We start from the raw sequence: 22,847 nt of genomic DNA, 5'->3' as shown, positions 1-22,847 counted from the left end.
TGTTTGTTAATGTAGGAGCCTTGTGTGTGTTTTTTTTTTTATTAAAAAAAAAATGCTTTTTAGAATTTGCTAATACATTCATTGCTGAATTTGACAATGGATATGCATGTAAAGACTATCCAGTATTTACTGAACTACAATGCTTATCTTTTTAAATATCTCAAAAAGTTCTGCAAAGTTTTAAAGAACTAATATATATATATATATATATATATATATATATATATATATATATATATTTAAAAATACATTCTTTCTCCTTCTGTTTTAACTCCTCTATTTTTAAATTGGAAAAAATTCACAAATCTGTAATCTGAAACAGAAAACATAAAAAATAAGTCAACATAATTTCTGAGCTTTGAGGTTGTATTTCAAAGGCTAAGCAGCATACTTGACCTTAATGAGGTTTAATTATGCTTAATAACCGCCATTAGTGCGCTACACTTGAGGTGTGACATTTACACTGAAGAGTGATCAGGGCGTCTCCAGATCTATGAGTCAAGTAGCCATTGACACTGAAGCTGTGAAAATGCAGCATGCTTGGCCAGTCATGCGCAGAATATCTCAGCCTTATTTCATGTTTCAGCTCAGCCCATTGAACCTGACCACGAAAGCATTAAATTGTGTGACATACAGCACTTAATATCTATGATTATTGCTTCTGATTATAACGCTTATCCTGTTGGACATTTTGGAAGTAAAAGCTCAGATGAAAAATCCTATTTTCATCACATCATTGATCGGTGAAAATTATAACCGCATTTGAGTTGTATATCATGTATAAAAATGATATCTAAGATTATAACATTCAAACGTAACCTTGGGGTGGAAAGATGCAAAAAATAAAAATGTCAAACCAAAACTTACTACACTGTCCATTTAGGAATTTTAGCTCATACCCAATAACATGTGATGGCGTATCAAATCATTTGAGGCAGAAATAGCCTATCAATAACGAGAACCTTTTAATCAATAAACAAATGAAACCCCTAGCTTTCCCCATTCTACTATTCATCCATCCATCCATCCATTTTCCATACCGCTTATCCTACACAGGGTCACGGGGGAACCTGGAGCCCATCCCAGGGAACTCGGGGCACAAGGCGGGGGACACCCTGGACAGGATTGCCAATACAATCACACACCCATTCACACACTACGGATAATATGGAAATGCCAATGCATGTCTTTGGACTGGGGGAGGAAACCGGAGTACCAGGAGGAAACTCCGGAAGCATGGAGAGAACCCTCCAGCTATTCATCATGAAGCATATTTCAAGTAAAAGCATATTTCATATTAAGTAAAAGAACAATTGGTACGACAGCTGTTGTAATGCAATGTTTACCAATCGTTCTTTTACTTAATGTTAATAAGAAAGAAAAAAGACAGTTTTCATAACAGTCATGTTATGGTGAAACCACAAAGCTCTCCTGTCAGAGCTGCTCTTATAGAAATGTAATTAACGCCTTCTGACCAATCCGATCTGAGAATTCAACAGTGCTGTAGAATAAAAATAAAAGAACCTAGCCAACATTTTTAAATTACACAGATAGAAAAGACTTGATTCAGTGTCTGTGCTAATGCTCTTGAAATCAACTAGAATTTTAACCACTTATAGGTGAAAAAAGCCATCTAGCTTTAATGTCTCAAAATTGTTTGCTTCCAAACAATATGGCTGATATCGCTGTGGCAAGACAGTCCTGTAAAGGAAATACAGTTTAAATATAAAGTACATAAAAAAACAAAAGCAACTATATTTTAGTAAATGTAGCTGTAGTTTGTTTACTTTGTTGGGTTTTATTAGTTTTAACTTTACACAGTCTTAGAAGAGGGGCAGTGTAACTAACACAGTAGATATGGATAATGAACAAAAAGTGTTGGGTGAGATTAGCGAACAGGTAGACCCAGGTCATTGTCGTGGTTAATAGTGTAATAGTATCAGGTAAAAGATTGCTTAGGAGACTCTGCTTGTGAAGGAAAAGCCCAAAAAGCAATTTTCACTTTTATTCATGTATACACTTGTACATCCAGGAAACACAGCTTAACCACTCTGTAAGACGGAATGCTAATGTTAGCACTAGTGTTGGTAACGACTTTATATCTGATTTGTCAGGCTGAGGCGAAGTCATCTTTCTTCTTGAGGCTTCTTGGCGCAACTCTTTATTACAGAAAAGTAACGAATAATCTAAGTTTTAGTTACACTGCGCCGACACTGAATCCGATTTCTGAGCTCTCTTCACATTTCGCACAGATACTCCGGATTACTGCACATATTAGTATGAATCTCCCATACCACACGCCGATTCTGAGATTAGCGCTGAATTACATCAGACTATATACCGAGAAAGAAAGATTCCTAGATATTTAATGTTTGTGGGTTAATAACATATATTCTTATATGCTTAATGTACTGTATACGTTTAATGTATAAGTTAGCCATCATATTTATTTCATTTAAACACATGATATGAAGACTTTACTGACATGAGACTGTAAAGTAGTCACAGTTCAGATTCTCACTGACCCAACCGAACTCTGTAGTGAACTGACTCTGACCTACACTGAAAAGGTCAAGCAGAAGGGCCCGATGACTCTCACGCTTCTCACACGTTCAGCCTCGGTTTTCCCGAAGTGTTCAGCATTGGGGAATTTGGAGCCCTGTTCATCTGTGCAACTCATTTTATTTTTTTCAGGAATCGTCCTCAGCCTTACTCTCGCAGGGAGGGTGAGAGAACGCCAAGGCGATTCAGCATCGTGTTGGGTTTGACACCTCCATGTTTTGGAGGGAAAAGTGAAGCTGGCACCTGTGTGTGTCTTTCCAGTTTTACCTTCCCTTCAGCAGCTCATGGCAGCAGTCCTGAGTAAACACACCAGCTAAAAGGCCATGCACATGTGAAACATGTGTATACGTGTTTGTATATCACTTACCTGGTATTTAATACGTACATATATGGTAATTACAAGTATAAAGTAACTTAAAATCTACCAGGTTTGTACACTGATACTTGCCATAAGGTAGTAATTATTCAGAATTTAAGGAATTAAACACTACAGGATGTGCTGTGCAGTGAGGTGGTGTCACCTGATATAAAGAAGATTTATTCCTCTATTTATACCACAGCAATTTACAATTTGATTTATTAAAGAATGACACACCATACTTTGAATCCACTTAATGTTGTGAAATGTTTCTGAAAAATATCATCACTTATATTATAGCCGCTATAAACACAAATATCGTTCTTTGTTTAAACAAAACGCAACGTGTCATGTTATTAATAAGTCCTCTGACCTGAAGACTTTCCCATGGCGGAAAAGTTAACATCACAGATTAACCTCTGACACGGGTGACTCCTTCCATAAACGCAAAATAAACATCTTCTAACACAAAACTACACAACTATACATAAGTATATATATATATATATATATATATATATATATATATATATATATATATATATATATATATACATATATATAGGGTTAACTTGTTAAAATTATTTGTCGTAAAGCATATTATTTAATAACTACAATGAAACTAATAGAAAGTGTATGGAGTTATAGGAATTAGGAATGTAAGCCTAGACCTGCTGCCATGTCCCTATAAGGAGATAACTAGCACAATTTGAAGTCACATCTTCCATCCAGACACTGTCATACCCTCAGATAATGATTATGATTATGATTATGATTATTATCATGGTTGTTTCAGATTGCATCTCCGCGTAACAGATTTCTCTCTCCATTAAACCCTCAACAGAGCGTGTAATCCTCAGTAACCTTGTGAGACCTCGTGCTGACCGCTGCTCCTGTGGGAAGTCAGGAGTGTGTGTGCAGCATTTTACACCCGAGGTGTGAAGCAAAACAAGCTCTTCTTATCCCAAGCACTGCTTCTATTTCATTCTCTCCAGTGATCAACTTATGATTTCAGTGCATTTTTCCTGCAGAGTATTTGATTATTTGTTGTCAATCGTTTATTTGTTCATTGGTATTATTCCATGTTTTATTTCCTAAATAAAATTACATTTAAAATTTATTAAAAAAAAAAGAAGCCTAAATAACATGATTCATTTACATTTATAGACTTTATCCGACACTGTTATCCAGAACCACTTACAGAAAGGGCATTGAAGTGTAAAAGACGTATCCTCATTCTATTCCAAATAGACTAGATGGTCTAATTACACCATGAGACTAAAACCCTGTTACATAGGAGTTAGTGCGAAATATGGAGGCATGTTCTATGACCTCGATGTTCCCTCTAATCTGCGATATGAGACATTGTTTAACCCTTTGAGAGGTCCAGACGTGAGGTTACTACATACTTTTTTCTCATTAGGTTCACTGTAGTTATGGAAAAATTCATAACATGCTGTAAGATGAAGAGCCTAATGATAAGCTGGGATATTAAGTAGTTAAATCATTTACTGTATATTGTTAACAAACATCTCTCTATAGTTGAATATCTGTAACTATTTTCTCATTGGTAAGAAGAGTAAAATATATGAATACTATCACTAAACTGGATATCCAGATTTCATTTCACACCTTGGCACAAATAAACAGCTACAGGCTGAAGTGTGATTTGTTCACGCGTGTGTGTGCTGCTGTGTTTTTCCACCTGCCTCTTTCTCCTGACTGTCTCAGTCTCAGTCTCTCTATCTCTCTCTCTCTCTCTCTCTCTCTCTCTCACACACACACACACTCACAAAATAAGAGTCAAACTCTTTATTTTTTATATCTGAAAAACATAAAGTAGTAGTCTGTTTAGATATATTTTTAAACATGAAATATAAAAACAGTAAATTAAGCTGTTTTGTTCATATTACCAATTTCACTGCGCTCACACCCCATAAACTATTGTACCTGTGTATAGTGTATAATGCATTAACATGTTTCTGTGGATACAAATGATCAATGATGTTTTTTTGTTCATGACACCTAAATACATCCTTTTGTCCAGATCTGCTGTAATTCAGCTTTAATATCCATCACATGTTTATTATAAAACCATAAAAGTCTGTCACATTGACCGATTGGTGTGAATACAAAGAATTATACGTGGATAATGATATAGGAAATGCTGTATATTGGTGCTGAGAGTATTCCTGAGGGTGCTTGTTACACATTAGGAGCAATAACTAGGTTATGAAATGGTTCTACTGTAATGTAATGTGAAATGTTTGTAATATAAAGGCATGAAGAAAGGATTGTAATACAAAGACAAGGTATAACTTATGTAGTGTGTAGTACTGTGTATTCTGTAAGTATACTGTAAAATAAAGTATATGTCATTCTATTTTTTTCTATAAAATTCTATGGAAATGATGTTATAGTTGAAAGGAAAAGCATTATATACATGCATGAACGTTTGTGTCAGTTGTCAGGTGTTGTGTACTAAAGCTATGATGCATTCACTTTTACACTTTAACTCTTGGCACAATAACCAGTCCAGTCCTCCACATTAGTGGAAAATAAACGTTGTTGTTGTTGTTTTTGGGTTTAAAATGTGCAGTGGAACAGATGCTTTGTGTATCAATCATACATACAGAATCAAATTACTGCCTTCATACTATAACCTAACTTTTTTTTTTTTTTTTAATATTCAAATAAGAAGAAGCTGATACACAGTAAGATAGAAATTCATTTGGTCACAACATGTACGCAAATATAAACTACGGCAAAAAAAAAATCGGATGTAATCTAATCAACAGGTCCAAAAACACCCACAGAACAGAGAAACGTAGAATCTCTAAAGATATATGCTTTCTATAAATATTACAAAACTCTCTCTCACACACACACACACACACACACTCACACACACACTCACACACACACACACACACTGTTCTGTCTTCTGAGGAAGGAACAGACAGTAAATGATTGTCAAAGGGACCATCTTAGATGCGTTTCCAGAAAGATTTGTAATGTCAAGCACTTTGTTTACAACGAGTAATCTGACCCATTCGTTATACACAAAGTACTTCATTAATTGGATCTTGCATGCAGGTCTAGGCAGAGGCTGCTAATTTTAATACAAAAAAAATCACTCATTAATGCATTATTATTATTATTATTATTATTATTATTATTATTATTATGATTATTAGTGGTAGTAGTAGTAGTGGTAGTAGTAGTAGTAGTAGTAGTAATGGTAGTAGTAGTGATAGTAGTAGTGGTAGTAGTAGTAGTAATGGTAGTAGTAGTGATAGTAGTAGTGGTAGTGGTAGTGGTAGTAGTAGTGATAGTAGTAGTGGTAGTAGTAGTAGTAATAGTAGTGATAGTAGTAGTGGTAGTAGTATTAGTAGTAGTGTACTTTCAGCTTGTTTTTTAATTCACTCTTCACCTTAATATAAATAATTAACTCTATATGCTTGTGCTGCTCACTTGCAGACTTGCATTCTCTTACATAAACATATGTCCTTTGTCATGTTATTCTCTAAGATTCATTGTTTTTGGAAAAGCACCCCTGGTTTTTAAAACTAATAAAGCAGTGCATTGGTCCTGTGCTACTGACTGAAGACTACGAGTTCAATTCTCAGGCAGAGCCAGGGTAGTGCCCTTAATTAAACAAGACCTTTAACGGCTCAGCTCTGTGCCTGGATTGGATTCTTATAAATCTCTAAATAAACTGTCTGTCAAATGAAAAAATGTACACTATATGGCCAAAAGTTTCTGGACACCTGACCATCACAACCATATGTGCTTATTTTTAGTTCCCGTTTTCTGTTATTATAATTTCCAATCTTCTGGGAAGGCTTTGCATTAGATTTTGGAACGTGTGGGGATTTGTGCTCATTCAGCTACAAGAGCATTAGTGAGGTCAGACATGTTGGGTGAAGAGGTCTGCGGTGCAGTTGGTGTTCCAGTTCATTTCAAAGGTGTTCAATGGGGTTGAGGTCAGGGCTCTGTGCAGGCCACTCGAGTCTTTCCTCTATAACCTTGGCAAACCATGTCTTCATAGATCTCGCTTTATGCACTGGGGCATTGCCTTGGAACACGTTTGGGCCATTTAGTTCCAGTAAAGGGAAATCCTAATGTTACAGCATACAAACACATCCTATACAATTGTGTGCTTCCAAATTTGTGACAACAATTAGGGGAAGAACCACATATGGCTGTGATGTTCAGGTGTCCACAAACATTTGGCCATATAGTATAAATGTAAGCTAATTAAGGTAAACATCATTTTAACATGTACACAATCAAATCACTTTTCCACCAGTCTCAGAGTGAGACAGTCCAGTTTCCAGCTGGACCATGCATTGCTACGAGGCCTTAATATTTCTGAAGTTTGGCTTTTTGTATGTTAGCTGGGTTTTGTTGATTACTGTAGAATGACTTCACGTGTCTCAGGAAGCTTGAACGCGAGCAGGCCTCCACACGCCATGGCAGAGAAGGACAGTAAGATGGGGACAATCTTGGTGATTCCAACAAACTTGGAGAAGATGAAGGTGCTAATGATGGCTGCCAACTTGCACAGGCCATTCAGCACACCAAAAGCAGTTGCTCTGCAGAGAAAAAGAGCGTAACGTGAGAGCTCAGTGACGGAGAATTTGGTTAAAGATGCTTATTACAACTTATCTAGAGCTAACAATATAAAGGAGAGAAATCACAAAAGTAAGAAGAGACTTCTATAAAGTGACCTTTGTAGTAACTATACTGTATATAGAGGTCAGTGAAAAATAAGAGTGTATTTAGTATGCAATATTATATCCGATTGGTCAGAAAGAGTTGAACTGTTTATAGCAACACAAAATTCAAATCACAGGTTTATATCAATGCGCTCTTTTTAAAGACGTTATTGTTTCTATATAGTAACAACTTACAAAGGACTTGTATAGTTGACGATCCACATAAATAGGTTAAAAAACTGTTGTTGTGGGTATAATAAAGTTTTCTATAGATGTTTATTTAGCTTTTTTGGAAGGAGTCTCCAGTGTCAGCGTATCGCAATAGTTAAATTTGTAAATGGTCTGCACTTATATAGTGTTTTTTTTTTTTTTAATAAAGCGCTTTACATGGTGTCTCATTCACACATTCACACACCAGTGGTAGCAGAGCTGCCATGCAAGGCACTAACTTTCCATCAGGAGCAACTTGGGGTTCAGTGTCTTGCCCAAGGACATTTCGGCATGTGGATTCACATGGACCAGGAATCAAACCGCCAACCCTATGATTAGTGGACAACCCGTTCTACCACCTGAGCCACAGCCGCCAGAGCTAAATGCGTAAGCTTTCTGACACTGGAAAGTCTTCCCAATTGAAGGTGTCTTAATAACATAACAAGCTGCATTAACAAGAGGGAGAAAAAAACAGAACCTGGTGAGGATGCTTTATAGCTGCTATAACATAATTTTTTCATGGATGTTCCACAACTTTAAAGCTAACTGTAAACAGATTTTTAAAAAATTATGCTCCTTACTAAATAAATAAAAATGGTTGCTGTTGGTAAGTTGCTGTATTATAAGAGAAAAGTATTTAACCTCATGGTGATAAAAGCAATTCCGCTTCATGACCACACCATCATTGATTATTTTCGGTTGGTAAACTACTGACTGCTATGAAGGTAACTCAGGTAACAACAACAACATCAACAAAACAAACAAACAAATATACTTTTCTTAGCCAGACAACATTCCAGTGTACAACACTGACAACAAAAATAAAGGCTGAGGATTCTCCACAAGGAGGCGATCTTACTTAAGCAGCAGTGTGCGACTTTGTTGAACACACACCAGCACCACCTGACAAGTGTGAACGTGCGTGCGCTCCCACACTGTGTATATAATTGTATATGATATAATTAAAGATCCAAAACACACCCTACAAAATGCAGCCTACAATCTTCAGCCAGGACCTGCAGACTTAAACCAGGATGTGGAGAAATATGGCCAAGTTGACGCTGTGTATTCGTGCTCTATAAAATAATCTGTGAAATCAGTTTTACCTTTTAGAGGCTGGATAAAGCTCGACTGTTATAACTTCAATTCCGTTCCAAGCAGCTGCAGATGCTGCGTAGAACAGACACTGGAAGCTGACCACAGCACCAGGACTGAAGCAGAGGAAGAGGAAGAAAGTACAGCCAGAGGACACCAGCATGGAGATACCTGTGACCACACACACACACACACACACACACACACACATTTATCTTGCCATCCTTGTGAGGACCATTACCAGAATTATTAATGCTATGCTACACCTAAATCCAAATATGATCTCAGTAACCAAAAGGAAACCTTTAAGCTCTTCATGTGTGTGTGTTTTTTTTTTTTTTGGGAACAAAAACTTTTTTTAGGTTAGTAATCTGACTTTGAAATTGAAAATAATATTTTTTTCTCGAAACTCAAACAACAATATAAAAATGTTTCGTAAATTCACACATTGACATTGAAATAAAAAATTTAAATGATACCCTTATCCGGTATCTTCAATATTTGTTAACCAGGTTTATTTTTTGACAATGACAATCAGAAAGAAAAAAATGTCAGCGATGTAATTCACCTATAATTTTAATTCGTCCTATCTTATCCATCAAGAAGCCTGCGATGATGTTGCCTGGGAGCACAGACAAGCTGCCCAGAAAACTGACTAAATAAATCAAGATGTCGTTTTCCTCCTGGAAGTTAAGATGGCAGCCGCGTTTAGGATGAGAAAATGTGACATTGATGAAGTTGCAGTCGATGAACTTGGAATCAGGCCATAAATCTGCGAAGAACAAAGCAATAAAACTGATACAATTAGCAAGCAACTATAATAAAGGTGGCTGATGTGGTTTAAAATGATTTTACGTCTTTGAATTGAAATACCCGTGTTGTAGAAAAGAGTGTTGATGATGGTGCAGTTCTCAAACAAGGTGTCTGTCGACTTGATGTCCTCGAAGTAACAGTGTTCAAAGGCGGTCTCTTTAAACCTCACGTTTCTCATCTCTATTCCGACAAACCTGTACACACAATACACAGTAATGAACGATCAGTGAACGATCAGGCTAACTAGTAAGCTTGTTAACTTTCAACTATTATATTGAACTTTTAAGTCTTTATTTGATTGGTCAGAAGGTGTTGATTGATTTTCTAATACAGCAACTCTACCAAATCCATCCATCCATCCATCCATCCACTTTCTGTACCGCTTATCCTACACAGGGTCGTGGGGAGCCTGGAGCCTATCCCAGGTGAGGGACACCCTGGACAGGGTGCCATGCCAACCCATCACAGGGCACAATCGCACAAAAATGTTATGAAAAATGTACAATTGTTGATGTAGAGATGCTTTCTGTAAGCTGTTTATATACTTATTTATGGAAGGAGTCTCCAGTGTCAGTGCTTTGTAACACTCAGAAAGTTTTCGACCATGGAAAGTGTTCAGAACAGATGAATGTATGATTACTTAGCAACATGACAAGCTGGGTTTTTGTCGTATTGACAAATTGTGTACGTTCACACATACAGCAACCGACACGACAAAGCCACCAGAGACCATTTGTTTTCAATGAGAGCAGGTGACTTTCGGCGACACGAGCCACAGCAATCGTTGGAGACTAGAAGTGGGCATGTCCAGGGACTCGACAAAGTTGAGAAAAGTTTCACTTTATGCAAATTTGGAGCAAGTTGGTGCAGTGACTACCAGTGGTAGTGAAGACAGTAGAGTGCACGTGAGCCGTGATCCACCAGGCTGCGTGCGAGTCTGAATTGTTTCGTGGACCCAGACAGTCCGGCGCTTGCACTTTTGCCACAGATAGATGGCTGCAATGGCAAAGAGCTCACACTGCTTCTCCTTCATCTCGTAGGATATGATGCATATATACCCTGGTGAATTTTATATACAGGTTCGTTATCAAAAGTGGAATGCTAGTTGTGCAATCCACTGATAAATGTTACTATGGCAACCAGTAGTACTGCAGGAACACCTACTGGCAACTTCATAGTACAGCAACTGACGATTTGCAGAGATAAAATCACTGTATGTGTGAACCTTTAGTCAGAACTTCTTTATATTATTTGCTAAGTTTGTTCTGTCCTGTAAGTAAACTATCCTATGGACAAATAGAAAGGAAAAAAACCCACATACCAGTCACTGATATAATGGCCCTCTGTGTGAATCTGGTTTTTCAAAGAAAAGTTGAAGTGAAAGTGTTCAATCTTATCCTTGTTAAATATCTTGGTCTTAGACTCGTACTCTTCATACTGCAGGTGTTTTATCTGGTCAGGAAACCAGACTGAAAGGCCGTAATATCTACAGAGCAAAGGGAAACACAACAGCAAGTTAGCAAGCTTGTAGAAACCTGTAATGGAATATCATTTAAGGCACATCTGACCTGAAGAACGGGGAGGCATAATGTATTAGATAACTAGTGCAGGAGAAAAAGTCATTTTACCCAAATGCCATCGTAAACCAGACAATGGCGATGAACAATCCATGGAGTCTCAGTTTAGGAGCTGCGAGTGACATCAAGTTCTTCATCACCTTTAAAAATACATGAAGTAACTAATCACTGCAGGGTTTTATAGTCATAAAGCCCTGATTTAAAGCTTGATTTACATTATACCTGCTTGACCAGAGTCATCTGTCTGACCATGAATCTCTGGAAAGCCGTTCCAGTCTCGCTCTGGATCTCAATGAAATCATCCTCCTGAGTTTGAGAAGTTTTAAACTCGGAAACCTGACAAATAGAGTAACCGACAGTTATCCTTTATCCTTAAATACAATCAACAACATGACAAAATAGAGTCAGGTCCAGGCTCTCCCCTAAAAAAAAAGAAAACGCACAATGCTAAGTGCTGATTGTTAGCAAGAGTGAAATTCCTCAGTGAAGATGGAGCAGTATGAAGTACTGAAAGCTTGAGTCTGTACAGATTTACACTGAGCTCTAATCCATACAGTTTTGTGTAGTAGTTCACACTGACAGCTTTGATTGTTTTAGTTGTGTTGTCCACAATGATGTTTACATGCACATCAAATTCCGTTTAGGGTCTATATTTGGGTTGTAGCCATATTCCGAATACGATGTTTATATGTGTACAGACATCGAAATATTCCTGTATACATGGTTGCTGTAAGTATACTGATCTACATATATGCATTTCCTTTCCTGCTGTTATTTCCCAGGTGACTTCCTTGCAGACTAAGCATGCTCATATATGTCCTTTCAGTGGATTTTCTGAATAAGGTGTTTACATGCAACAAATTTCTGATTTAAACAGACATTTTCCAGGGGTGGAAATCAGAATTTGGGGAATCAGAACGTCGCCTTAACCTGCATCGATTTAGATTTAGTCTATGCTGTGATTCACACACCTGAAACACTCTCTCTGGTTCACCTTTCGCCCTCCAGTTGGTGTCATGGACACGTCTCAGGATCATCCAGGCCTCGTCATTCCTTGCATTCTGAAAACACGCATGTTTACAGTTACACTGAGGTTTTAGAAAGTTTACACAGTGGTGCTGCAGCTATTTAATGAAGGTCCAGACATTTCAGATTTTTTTTTTGAGAAAAAAATACTATACTAATATACCTGGCCTGGTTACAATATATTAAGACTTATTGTAAATATGTATACAGTTTTAAAAATAAAGGTGCCAGAAATGGTTCATTAAGGCCATATAATAGCCATTTTAGGTTCCCTAAAGAACCATTGGGCAGCCTAGTGTACTGAAGTGTTGATGCCTCACAGGTTGATCCTGAACTTGGGTCACCTGATCATGCTCGCACACAGCAAAATCCCCATTGTTGAATTAACACCCAGAGTGTTGAATTAACACCCTGCAGTATTTATATATCTCCAATTAGACACAAATGAACTCTGAACATGTTCAAGCAACACGCTGGGTGTTAATTCAATACTGGAGATGTTCACAGCCAAACTGAAATTTTTTTGTACTCTGTCTGGGTAACATGATTGGCATTACCTCGAGGAGGTAGCGTGGGCTCTCGGGCATAAATACGAGTCCAGCGAGAGCAACCACCGCAGGCAGGAAACACACCAACACAAACACTCTCCAGCTGTGGAACTGGAACTCAGTGCCCATACTGAAACCCCAACCTGCAACACACCAGCAGAAATCTCATCTCACTTTATTACCATAACAAGGCTTCTTCTAACATTGATCTGATGTATCTCTAATGTGCAGAGATGTCTAAAGGTGCAGAGATTATTCCTGTTTTTAAAGGAAGAAGACCAAGGGAAGCAGGGTTTGGTTCATTCTTGTCATGGCATGACCCAAACGGAACAGGATTTGAATAACACTTCTTATATAATATATTTTAATGTGGAAAATTGAGACTTAATGTTTTATACTAGAATATAAAACTCCCAGTAGGTTCAGACATTCCTCAGTCTTGCAAATACATTCCTTTCCAATGAGATTCCCTTTCCTTTCCATGTATGAAGCTGCTGGGGTTGCAGATGGATAATAAATATAGATTGATCTTTTGTAAGGACAACAATATGATGGGGCGTGCTGTTGTAGGAAAATAATAAACGACATGGTGGTGGGATGGCCCAACAAGAAACTGAGTTACTCTTACTACCCCAAAGTTGATTATTTTCCAATAACAGAAATGTTTTATTCCTCTTATACCACTACAATTTGCCAATGATTTTATTTATTTATTTAATTAATTGGCACATCATACATTTTTTTATTCATTTATAGTTACATTTAATATTAAGGAACATCCACAAACCAAGTTCTTGCTATCACTAATGTTACAACAGCTTAAAGTTACAGCTTTACCCCTGACTGTTAACATGTAACTAAACAAACATTTAAATAAACAGAAAACTTCACTATATGTCAAACATCAGTGATTATACATGTTTTTAATCCCTTTATGTGGAGCATCCACGATAAAAATAACTTTGTATGTGGTTAGGATAGAAGCAATAATGTATTAGGAAGACTACTTTAATATAAACGTGAGATTTGAATTGCACTACTGAAAACCAAATCTGACCAATCAGAATCGACCTCACTGTGGTATAAAATGGAATATTACACAAAAAAATGAGAAATGATCCACATTATAAATGGAATGAATTAATGTTCATATGATAAGAAGGGAAAAGATTCAAAAGGAGTGTAAAGTAGCCATTTTAGTATTCTAATACTCAGTGTTCATATCCTTATTCATATCCCCATTCATATTTACCTCCCCTCCACCTAAACAGATGCTTCCAGACTTGCCCTCTGATTTTTAAATGATAATTATGGTCTTTATCACCATGGTGATGATTAGCATAAAGATGCTGAAGGTTAATACTGTTATTACCATAATGAGGGATGATTCCCCAGGCGCTGAAGGAAGCGTACAGGCCTCCCAGCATCCAGAACAGACACAGCCAGCTCAGGTGCTCACCCCGTTTATCCATCTGCAGGAACTCAGCAAAGTACGTGTACACGATTGGGATAGAGCCACCTATTCTGTAGAGAACAAAGAAGCACTGGGTGGTACTTACAGTTATACAGTGAGTTAACACAGGGATTTCAGACATTTTGCATGAGGGAAATATGAATGATAATACAGTTATACTTCATAGTCTGACACCATGAGGAGGAACATCTGTTCAACACTGAATGTGTACACTTCTACAAAATGTGTCATTCTCCTTTTGGGTTTTGAGGCATGAAAGCATTAAGAGCAACATACAACGATTAAGGCAATGTCCTACAGGTAGAAACAACAATTTTTTGTCCCTGACAATAATTTTTCAAATCTTTACACCCATCAGCCATAATATTAAAACCACTCACAGGTGAAGTGATTATCATTGATTAACATCGGAATATAGGATCTGCCGCTAACGTCTTGGTGCCAGATACCACAGCACACCTTCAGAGGTCTTGTGGCGTCCATGCCTCAATGGGTCATAGCTGTTTTGTCTGCACAAGGGGGACTTATACAATATTTAGGCAGGTGGTTTTAATCTTATGGCTGATCGGTGTGTACTTGCATTTGTAAAGGAAAACTTGCATTACCCAATTCCGGAGCAGAGTCTGCAGAAGAGGAAGAAGCCATAGCCCTGGGAGAAGGAGGAGATGAAAGAGAAGATGCAGTTGATGGCCAGAGCGTGGAGGAGACATTGACGGCGTCCCAGTTTATCAGCCAGACCACCCCACACTACAGCTCCCAGCATCATCCCCACGTACACAATCAGTCCTGCACACACACACACACACACACACACACACACACACACACATACACACACACACACACACACACAATGCTCATATCCATCTATGACACACAGTATATTTTATATTTACATTTGGTTGCACTGTAGACACAAGGCTTGTTGTTGCGAACTGGTCAGGGAAGATTATAGTTATTGGTTTACCACTGTATAGACTACATGCGTTATTCTTTTTCTTACTGTAAACTTATTTTCAATATAAACCAAAAAAATTAAGTGCTAAGATTTGATTTGACTCTTTACTAATACAGTATATAACATTAATTAGCTAATGATTAGCCTAATAAAATATCCTCCACACAGCTTTGATAACATCGTTACAGTGATTCAGCTCAAACATAGAGGTGAAACAGGTTTGTGTTTTTGGTTAGGTTGACATTTTGCACCAGTACATGAATGGATTACTGAAAGTTTGTGCTTTCAATAGAATCTATCTAATATATATATATATATACCTCTAGAGCACACTGTTTCTATTTTTACACCTATGAGTCATAGGTGAGAGCACCATTTACCATATTGAGAGCATTTCAAGGGACATCTGAGGGCCCAGTTCTGAAATATCAGCCTTCATGAATTGATGAAAGACGAAGGCAGTATTTAACCACTAGAGGTCTCACTTCCACATGGTTTTTCCTACTCTTCTGGAAATTTGTTGGAAACATTTCATAATAAACATAATTGTGCATTTAATTTCTTTTACATAAGGCAAATGTAAATGTCCAAATATAAAATATACAAAATTCCCCCTAACTCCAAAATTACTCAATCAATCAAGGCTTATTTGGTGACTGAAGTTTGCCTCATTAGTACTACAAGGCTAATGTTGCTAACAAGTAAGAGATGTGAGTAGCCTCCAGTTTAGCATCATGCAAACTGAATGCCTAAATGTCCTTTTTGCTCATAACTAGGCCTATATTATTACCCAAATACATTTTAATGTACAAATCTATATTCTACCTGATGCTTTGTGTGGCATGACACCAGAATATGTACTGAGGAAAAAAAAAGTGATCCCGATTTATCTTATCAGATTTTATCTTATAACTATTTTATCTGACTTAAAACTGTTTTTCTAACTATTTTATCAGTTTTTACAACTATTTTATCTGACTGTTTTATCTCTCCATTTTTATAAACAGCAGTCTGACACACAGTAAACAAGTCAGTTTGAGATACTGAGACACGGTATGGGGGAAGTGTGGGATTATGTAGACATGCAGTGATATGATACCAGACACCAGACTGATTGACTACGTTTTGGTTAAGAGGAATAAACATATTTTCTTTGTCCTGAAATTATTTACTTTGTCCTTTGCCCTAATTCTTGACAAAAGCATTGGATATAAAAGTAGGGTTGTTAATACAGCCTCTCACTATTTCTCCTTCTCCTTCTCTCTATCGCTCTCTCCTGTCATCTGGCCTCTGTATTTGTCATCACTCTGCTTTCACTGCAGTTGTGACACCCCCATTAACTTTCGCTCCTAAGTGCCCAGACCAAAAAACCCGTGTAACCTCACTCTTGTACTGCTCCATCTGTCCACCGTTGTAGCATTAGAGCACTCAGAAGTTCACAGTGATGACTTCTCAAGGTGCTTTTATCTGTGCTGTGTTATCATGTCACTTTATAAGAAGGAAGAGATCATCTTTTTCAACATAGCGCTCCAGAGACATTTTCTGCAGTGATATGTACAGTAAATATAATTACATTTATTAAATGTATTTATATCAACTAGGATCTGCTCCTGATCGCTCTGAGCTCTCCACCTTCTGTGTTTCACTACACACTAGGTACACTAGGGATGTAAATGAAAATTAATGCATTATTCTGAATGAACTGGTAAGTTTTTTAAAGCAGGTACAAATGCAGATACGGATTGGAGGCTTGGCAGAAGGGTTTGTCCGTGATTTGGATGAGATTGGAGGTGGACTAGGATCTCTTGGGACACAAAAAGTAAATTGTGTGAGTGGAAGGTTTTTACTTTCATGTAGGACAGGCTTGCGGGACAAACCAAAGGCTTGCGGTGAATCGATGCATTTGTATCATTCATTCATTCAGTCCTTAGTAACTGCCTGGTCATAGTGGTTTAAATTAGGCTACTAGGAGTACATATTTTGGGAAACAAAACCAACTAAATTTCTTAGAAAATTGAGAAAAATACAGTGCTATAAAAAAGTATTTGATTTCTTCTGTATTTGTGTATATCTCCTACTAAATTGTTTCAGAAATTAAAACAAAATCTAAGATAAAACAAGAGCAACCTGAGTAAACACAAAATACAGTTTTTAAATGATAATGTTATTTATTGAAGCAAAAAAGTTATCCAATACCAACTGGGCCTGTGTGAAAATGTATTTGCCCCCATAGTTACTAATTCCCCAAATCTATGAAACTGCATTCATAATGGTGTTCAGCTGGACTAGACACAACCAGACCTGATTACTGCAAACCCTGTTCAATCAAATCAACACTTAAATAGAACTTTTTCAAGTTTGAAGTTGGTTAAAAGATCTTGCCCAGTAACACACTATGCCACACTAATTGAAAGAGATTCCAGAAATGATGAGGTGATTGAAATACATCAGTCTGGGAAGGGTTACAAAGCTGTTTCAAAGGCTCTGGGACTCCAAAGAACCACAGTGAGAGCCATTATCTCCAAATGGAAAAACTCTGCACAGTAGTGAACGTTCCCAGAATTGTCTGACCTGCCAAATGCGCCAAGGACAACATCAAAAGACCTACAGACCTCTCTCACATCAATAAAAGTCACTGTTCATGACTCCACTATCAGAAAGGAACTGGGCAAAAACAGCATCCATGGAAGAGTAGTGAGGTGAAAACCACTACTAACCCAGAACAACATTAAGGCTCGTCTGTATTTTGCCTAAACACATCTTGATGATCCTCAAACCTTTTTGGGAGAATGTTCTGTGGATTGAAGAATCGAAAGTGGAACTGTTTGGAAGACAGGGGTCCCGTTACATCTGGTGTAAACTATACACAGAAGTCAACAAAAGGAACATCATGCCTACAGTCAAGCATGGTGGAGGAAGTGTGATGGTGTGGGGATGCTTTGCTGCTTCAGGGCCTGGGCAACTTGCAGTAATTGAGGGAAACAAATTCTGTTTTCTACCAGAAAATCCTAAAGGAGATTTTCCGGAGTTCAGTCCGTAAGTTGGAACTCAAGAACAATTATGCAACAGACATTGACCCAAAGCATCGGAGTAAATACTAGTCCTAGACGTAAGTGAAAGACTGATCTTCAGTTATCGGAAGCGTTTGGTTGCAGTTATTGCTAGTAAAGGTGGCACAAACAGATTTTAAGTTTAAGGGGACAATTACTTTTTCACATGGGTGATAGGTGTTGGATAACACCTAGTATTTTAATTTTATTTTTTTTGCTTAAATTAAAAAACAACACTCTATTGTGTGTTTACTCAGGTTGCCTTTGTTTTATGTTTTATTTTGTTTGAAGATCTAAAACTATTTAGCATAAGATACAGACAAAAACAGAAGATATAATCAGATATAGTTCTGTTTCACAGCACTGTATCACAGGCAGGGAATCACTATTTGAGATCAATTACGAAGTCGAGTGATGTAGCTGAGGTTGAGGAACAGTCAGAGCACAGTCAAAATTGACAGACCTACTAACACTGCTGAAAAAAATAAAAAAGGACCTTTTAGTTTAGGGTACTCTCACTTAAACTGAATATAGACAAAGAAACATATATCTGGGGCACTAAACAGATACAGATGCAGATACTGTCTTTGTGTTACACCCTTAATATATTACATATATGTGTATTGCATGTATTTATATCACACAGGGTGATGATTTAATGCTAATGATTAAAAGAAATTGACAGTTGATTAAATGAAATTGACAGTTAGAGGCTGTGTAGGTTTGGAGTATGAACTTCTTGCTGGATTAAACTCTCTGGAATGATGTGACCTTGTAGTCTGACCTTTAAAACTGTAAACCTCGTTCACTTATTCATTGCAGTTCTATTTAAGATCTTATTCATGCTGCGATATTTGAATGTTCTAATATTATATGCAACCCTAACAAACCAGAGACAGATGTCCACAAACTCCATTCAGCAACAAAGACGGGTGGCGAAGCGATGCATTTGTATCATGCATTAATTCATTCATACTTAGTCACTGCCTGGTCAGGGTCCCCATGGCAAAATGGCAAAGTGCATGTGCCAAGCACCGGATAAACACCACTAACAACATTATGGGACTGTATACAGTTCCGTTATAAACTGGGAATCCATTGCATGCTCTCACTTTATAGCTTAAAGGTGCAATAATAATTTTTTGCATTTCTTAGTTGTAAAAATAACCAGGAGTATATATATATATATATATATATATATATATATATATATATATATATATATATATATATATAAAACATGATAAATAAACAATTTTTTAAGCCATGGCCTCAGCACAAGTGCAATAAGTTACTGAGAAAATTCAGCCTGAAATTGGCAAGCACCCAGCGCTGCCTGATAATTCTCCTGTGAGCTGAATTTCATGTGTTTATATTTGTATATCTTGGGTTTCAAGCCGATGAACGGCACTATTGTACAGCTTCAAATGCTAATGATGCTAATTATGCTAATAGTGGAGCTTAAAAGCTCAAAAAAAAACATTACAAAGGGAAAAAAGGACAGTCACTACACTCTTGACCATCTCATAATATTTCACGTTTATAATCTTATTACTTGACTTTCTAACAGCTGAATGTCCGAGTGCACTTGACAATTATGTCATGACAGTGATTGCTTATGCTAGCGCTAGTTAGCATGCTAACTCTAGTTGAATCACTGTAGGTTTTGGGAGTTGAGCTTTGTCTACATGGGCAGTCCGGGGAGGTGAGCTCAAGTAATATCAAATCTTATTCTAACTCCACCTAGGAGACCTAATCTTGATAAATTTTGACACATCTTGCCAAATGCTCCTTTAAAGCTATTTTTTTCTTTCTTTTCACAAATGTAATTAGAAACTTAAACACACTCTCTGGAAATAAAATGGTTTCCTTCATGAAAAAGATTCTTGGCATTTTGATTCTGGGTTCTGGGAAAACTGATTAACTTTCCAGTCATACAAAATGCTTGAAAAATGGCAAAACATCAAAAGTCTCGGAAATTTATTAGTTACTTTCTGCAAAAGTGTAGCTTGGCTATAAAAATACCCAAATTGCACATTTGCACATTATTTTCCTCAGCTGACACAATTACTTTATATCACCCATTAAAGTCAGTGTTTGTTTCTGTTTATTCTATGGTTATTTGACCAGGAGAGTCCAAAACATGCGGATATATTGAATTTCTGTTCAAATGTAAGTTTTTTTTATTGACTTAGTCTCAAATTGGTCTTATGGTTTTCATCCACTCTTTAAAATTCTACTATTAACTTTAACTATTAATTAAATATTAACTATTATATTAATTAACTATTATTATAATAGTTAATTAAAATTAACTATTAACTACTATTTAACTGATTGCTTTACAACGAACTAGTCATTGGTCTCTAATCATAAGTAAAGCTATATACTTACAATATTTAAATAAAACCTGGTACAGTAATGTTTCATGTACATCTGTTTCAGTGTTGTACGTGGAAATATTCTAGAAAAGACCTGGAAAATGATTTTCCTTCAAATTCCTGTTTTAGTTATTATTCACTTACCCAACGTGCCCTTGTCGGCGTTGGACAGGCACATGTCCTTCTCTGCACTGGGCAAAGCGAAGGCCACTACAAAACACTCCACACCATCAGCCATGAGCGCCAGGCCCAGCACGGTGAAGAGGGTCCACTGGAAGTGCCCATGGCCGCAGTCCTCCATGATGGTCTCGTACTGCTCAGCCAACGTCTCCTCATCTTCCAAAGTGGCCAACTTGGCTTTCAACCTGGCCTCCCGATGAGCAGCTCGGCGCGCCTCCTTGATTTCGTCTGGGTGCGGAATGCCCTGATATTCCCCTTCATACATCTGTTCATCCTCATCGTGTCCTTCAGTGGCATCACTGGCTGCATCTTCCTCCTGCGCAGGGTAGTTGTGTCCGTAGGGGTATCCATCCTCACCTTCCTCTCTGTAGGTGTACTGGCTTTCTCCTTCATTGTCTTGCATGTTGTTTTGGTAATGACTGTCCATTGTGACCACGTTTTGGAATTGCCTTAGTATCCTCCAAATCACAGCTGGCTATATTAGCATAATCCTCAGAAGGCACTTTGTCTGGATCTCAGAATCACTATTCCAGTGATGACAATATCCTATTTATGGGTTTGCTGCTGGGATCTGCGGTTGCACCATAGGCCTCAGAGTCTATTGTGACAATTTATTTCTCGTTGAAAGCTTATGTTAAAAGAGAGAGAATATTAGTGACTATGATCAGAAATTGAATGTTGGAGTTTCATAAAAAGAATGTACTTCATTTGGTAATAAAGTGACAGTTAAGAGTCTCAGAAACGTATTCAAATATTATGGCAGACACATATTGATCCATTCATAGCAATGGTTATTTGCCTTTGCATTTGTATTTGCACATAACAGCAACAGGCAGTTGAGACTGTAATAGTGAGGTCTAGTGATAACATTCATAAAGCCTCCTCATGTAAGGAATAGAACATGACAGAGAGTTACAGGAAAATAATCCATGACAGGGTGGCGTAAGGTGGCCCGACACAAAGCGGAGATACAGTTACCACCTCGACAACAACGTTTAAAATCAATTTTATTACTTTTTTTTTTTTTTTAACATTTACAGTTAATGTTGTGGAGCATCCATGAAACAAATTATCTCTGAGAAAACAAAAGAACAGTTTTACCTTTGACTGTTACAAAGTGCTGACACTGGAGGCCTCTTCTAAAATGTTACATAAACATCTCACAGCAAACGTCACTATATCAACTATTATGCACATTTTAATACATTTATGTGGAGCATCAGCCATGCAAGTCCCTGTGTAAATTGTTATTACAGAAATGATGACATATTAGAAGATTATTATAAACCTGTGATTTACATCACCACTAGCAGTATTTTATATTACTAGAGCTGCTGTTATTCAGGCCAATCAGAATTGAGAATTCTGATTGTTTAGAGCAAAGCTTACATGGGAGTGGGAATCACTCAGGATAAATCTTGCCTGATTTCTATATATTAACAGTATGATCCATGTTGATATCAAAAAACAGAAATATCATGTACAAGCATTTGGACTTTAAACACACAAACGTATGGGGTATTGTGGGTAACAGATATGCATTGTTTTCATGACAAAAAATGAACAAACAATGCCTGATTAGTTTTTGGATTGCGCAGAGTTTTTTTGTGATTATTGTAGCCAAAAATATTTGATTTTGCTGCGGCTTCTTTTCAAAATTTGGGATACAAGTTGCAGAGTTGGGGTTTTTTTTTTTTTTGTGGAAAACTACTCGGATTGGCAAAATTGTAATCGCACGAAATTGTTTTGCACGGTCTTTCACAGTGGTGTTTGTTGGTAAATGAGACCTTTTAGCTGTGCTCATGTTTGACGCATTTAAATCGAAGAGGACTTTGACTGATTGTGCATTCTGATGATGTCACATGATTGGCCCAAATCTGCAGAAAATCAGCGG

The 22,847-nt window shown here is 37.3% G+C and overlaps 1 protein-coding gene across 1 annotated transcript; it reads right to left on the bottom strand.

The window, feature by feature from the left end:
• Positions 1 to 6,251: 6,251 nt before the first annotated feature.
• On the bottom strand, positions 6,252 to 21,480 carry sv2ba (synaptic vesicle glycoprotein 2Ba). Its single transcript, XM_053635430.1, has 12 exons — positions 20,918 to 21,480; positions 14,990 to 15,170; positions 14,283 to 14,434; positions 12,920 to 13,053; positions 12,308 to 12,397; positions 11,559 to 11,672; positions 11,388 to 11,476; positions 11,081 to 11,245; positions 9,820 to 9,953; positions 9,515 to 9,718; positions 8,958 to 9,117; positions 6,252 to 7,518 (listed from the first exon to the last, which is right to left on the bottom strand). The coding sequence occupies exons 1-12, from the start codon at positions 21,378 to 21,380 to the stop codon at positions 7,335 to 7,337; spliced, it is 2,070 nt and encodes a 689-aa protein (XP_053491405.1). The 5' UTR covers positions 21,381 to 21,480; the 3' UTR covers positions 6,252 to 7,334.
• Positions 21,481 to 22,847: the final 1,367 nt, after the last annotated feature.

The sequence above is a fragment of the Ictalurus furcatus genome, chromosome 10 (assembly GCF_023375685.1).
Source record: "Ictalurus furcatus strain D&B chromosome 10, Billie_1.0, whole genome shotgun sequence".
NCBI classification, from domain to species: Eukaryota; Metazoa; Chordata; class Actinopteri; order Siluriformes; family Ictaluridae; genus Ictalurus; species Ictalurus furcatus.
Note: the sequence above shows the minus strand (reverse complement) of the source record. Positions and strands in the feature narration are given on the sequence as shown.

Coding starts and splice junctions, on each gene's coding strand:
- sv2ba (XM_053635430.1), bottom strand. CDS start 21,380: ATGGACAGTCATTACCAAAACAACATGCAAGACAATGAAGGAGAAAGC. Junction 9,954..11,080: donor GGCCATTATATCAGTGACTG/GTATGTGGGTTT, acceptor TTGTGTGTACAG/GTTTGTCGGAATAGAGATGA. Junction 9,719..9,819: donor CACTCTTTTCTACAACACGG/GTATTTCAATTC, acceptor TGTTCTTCGCAG/ATTTATGGCCTGATTCCAAG.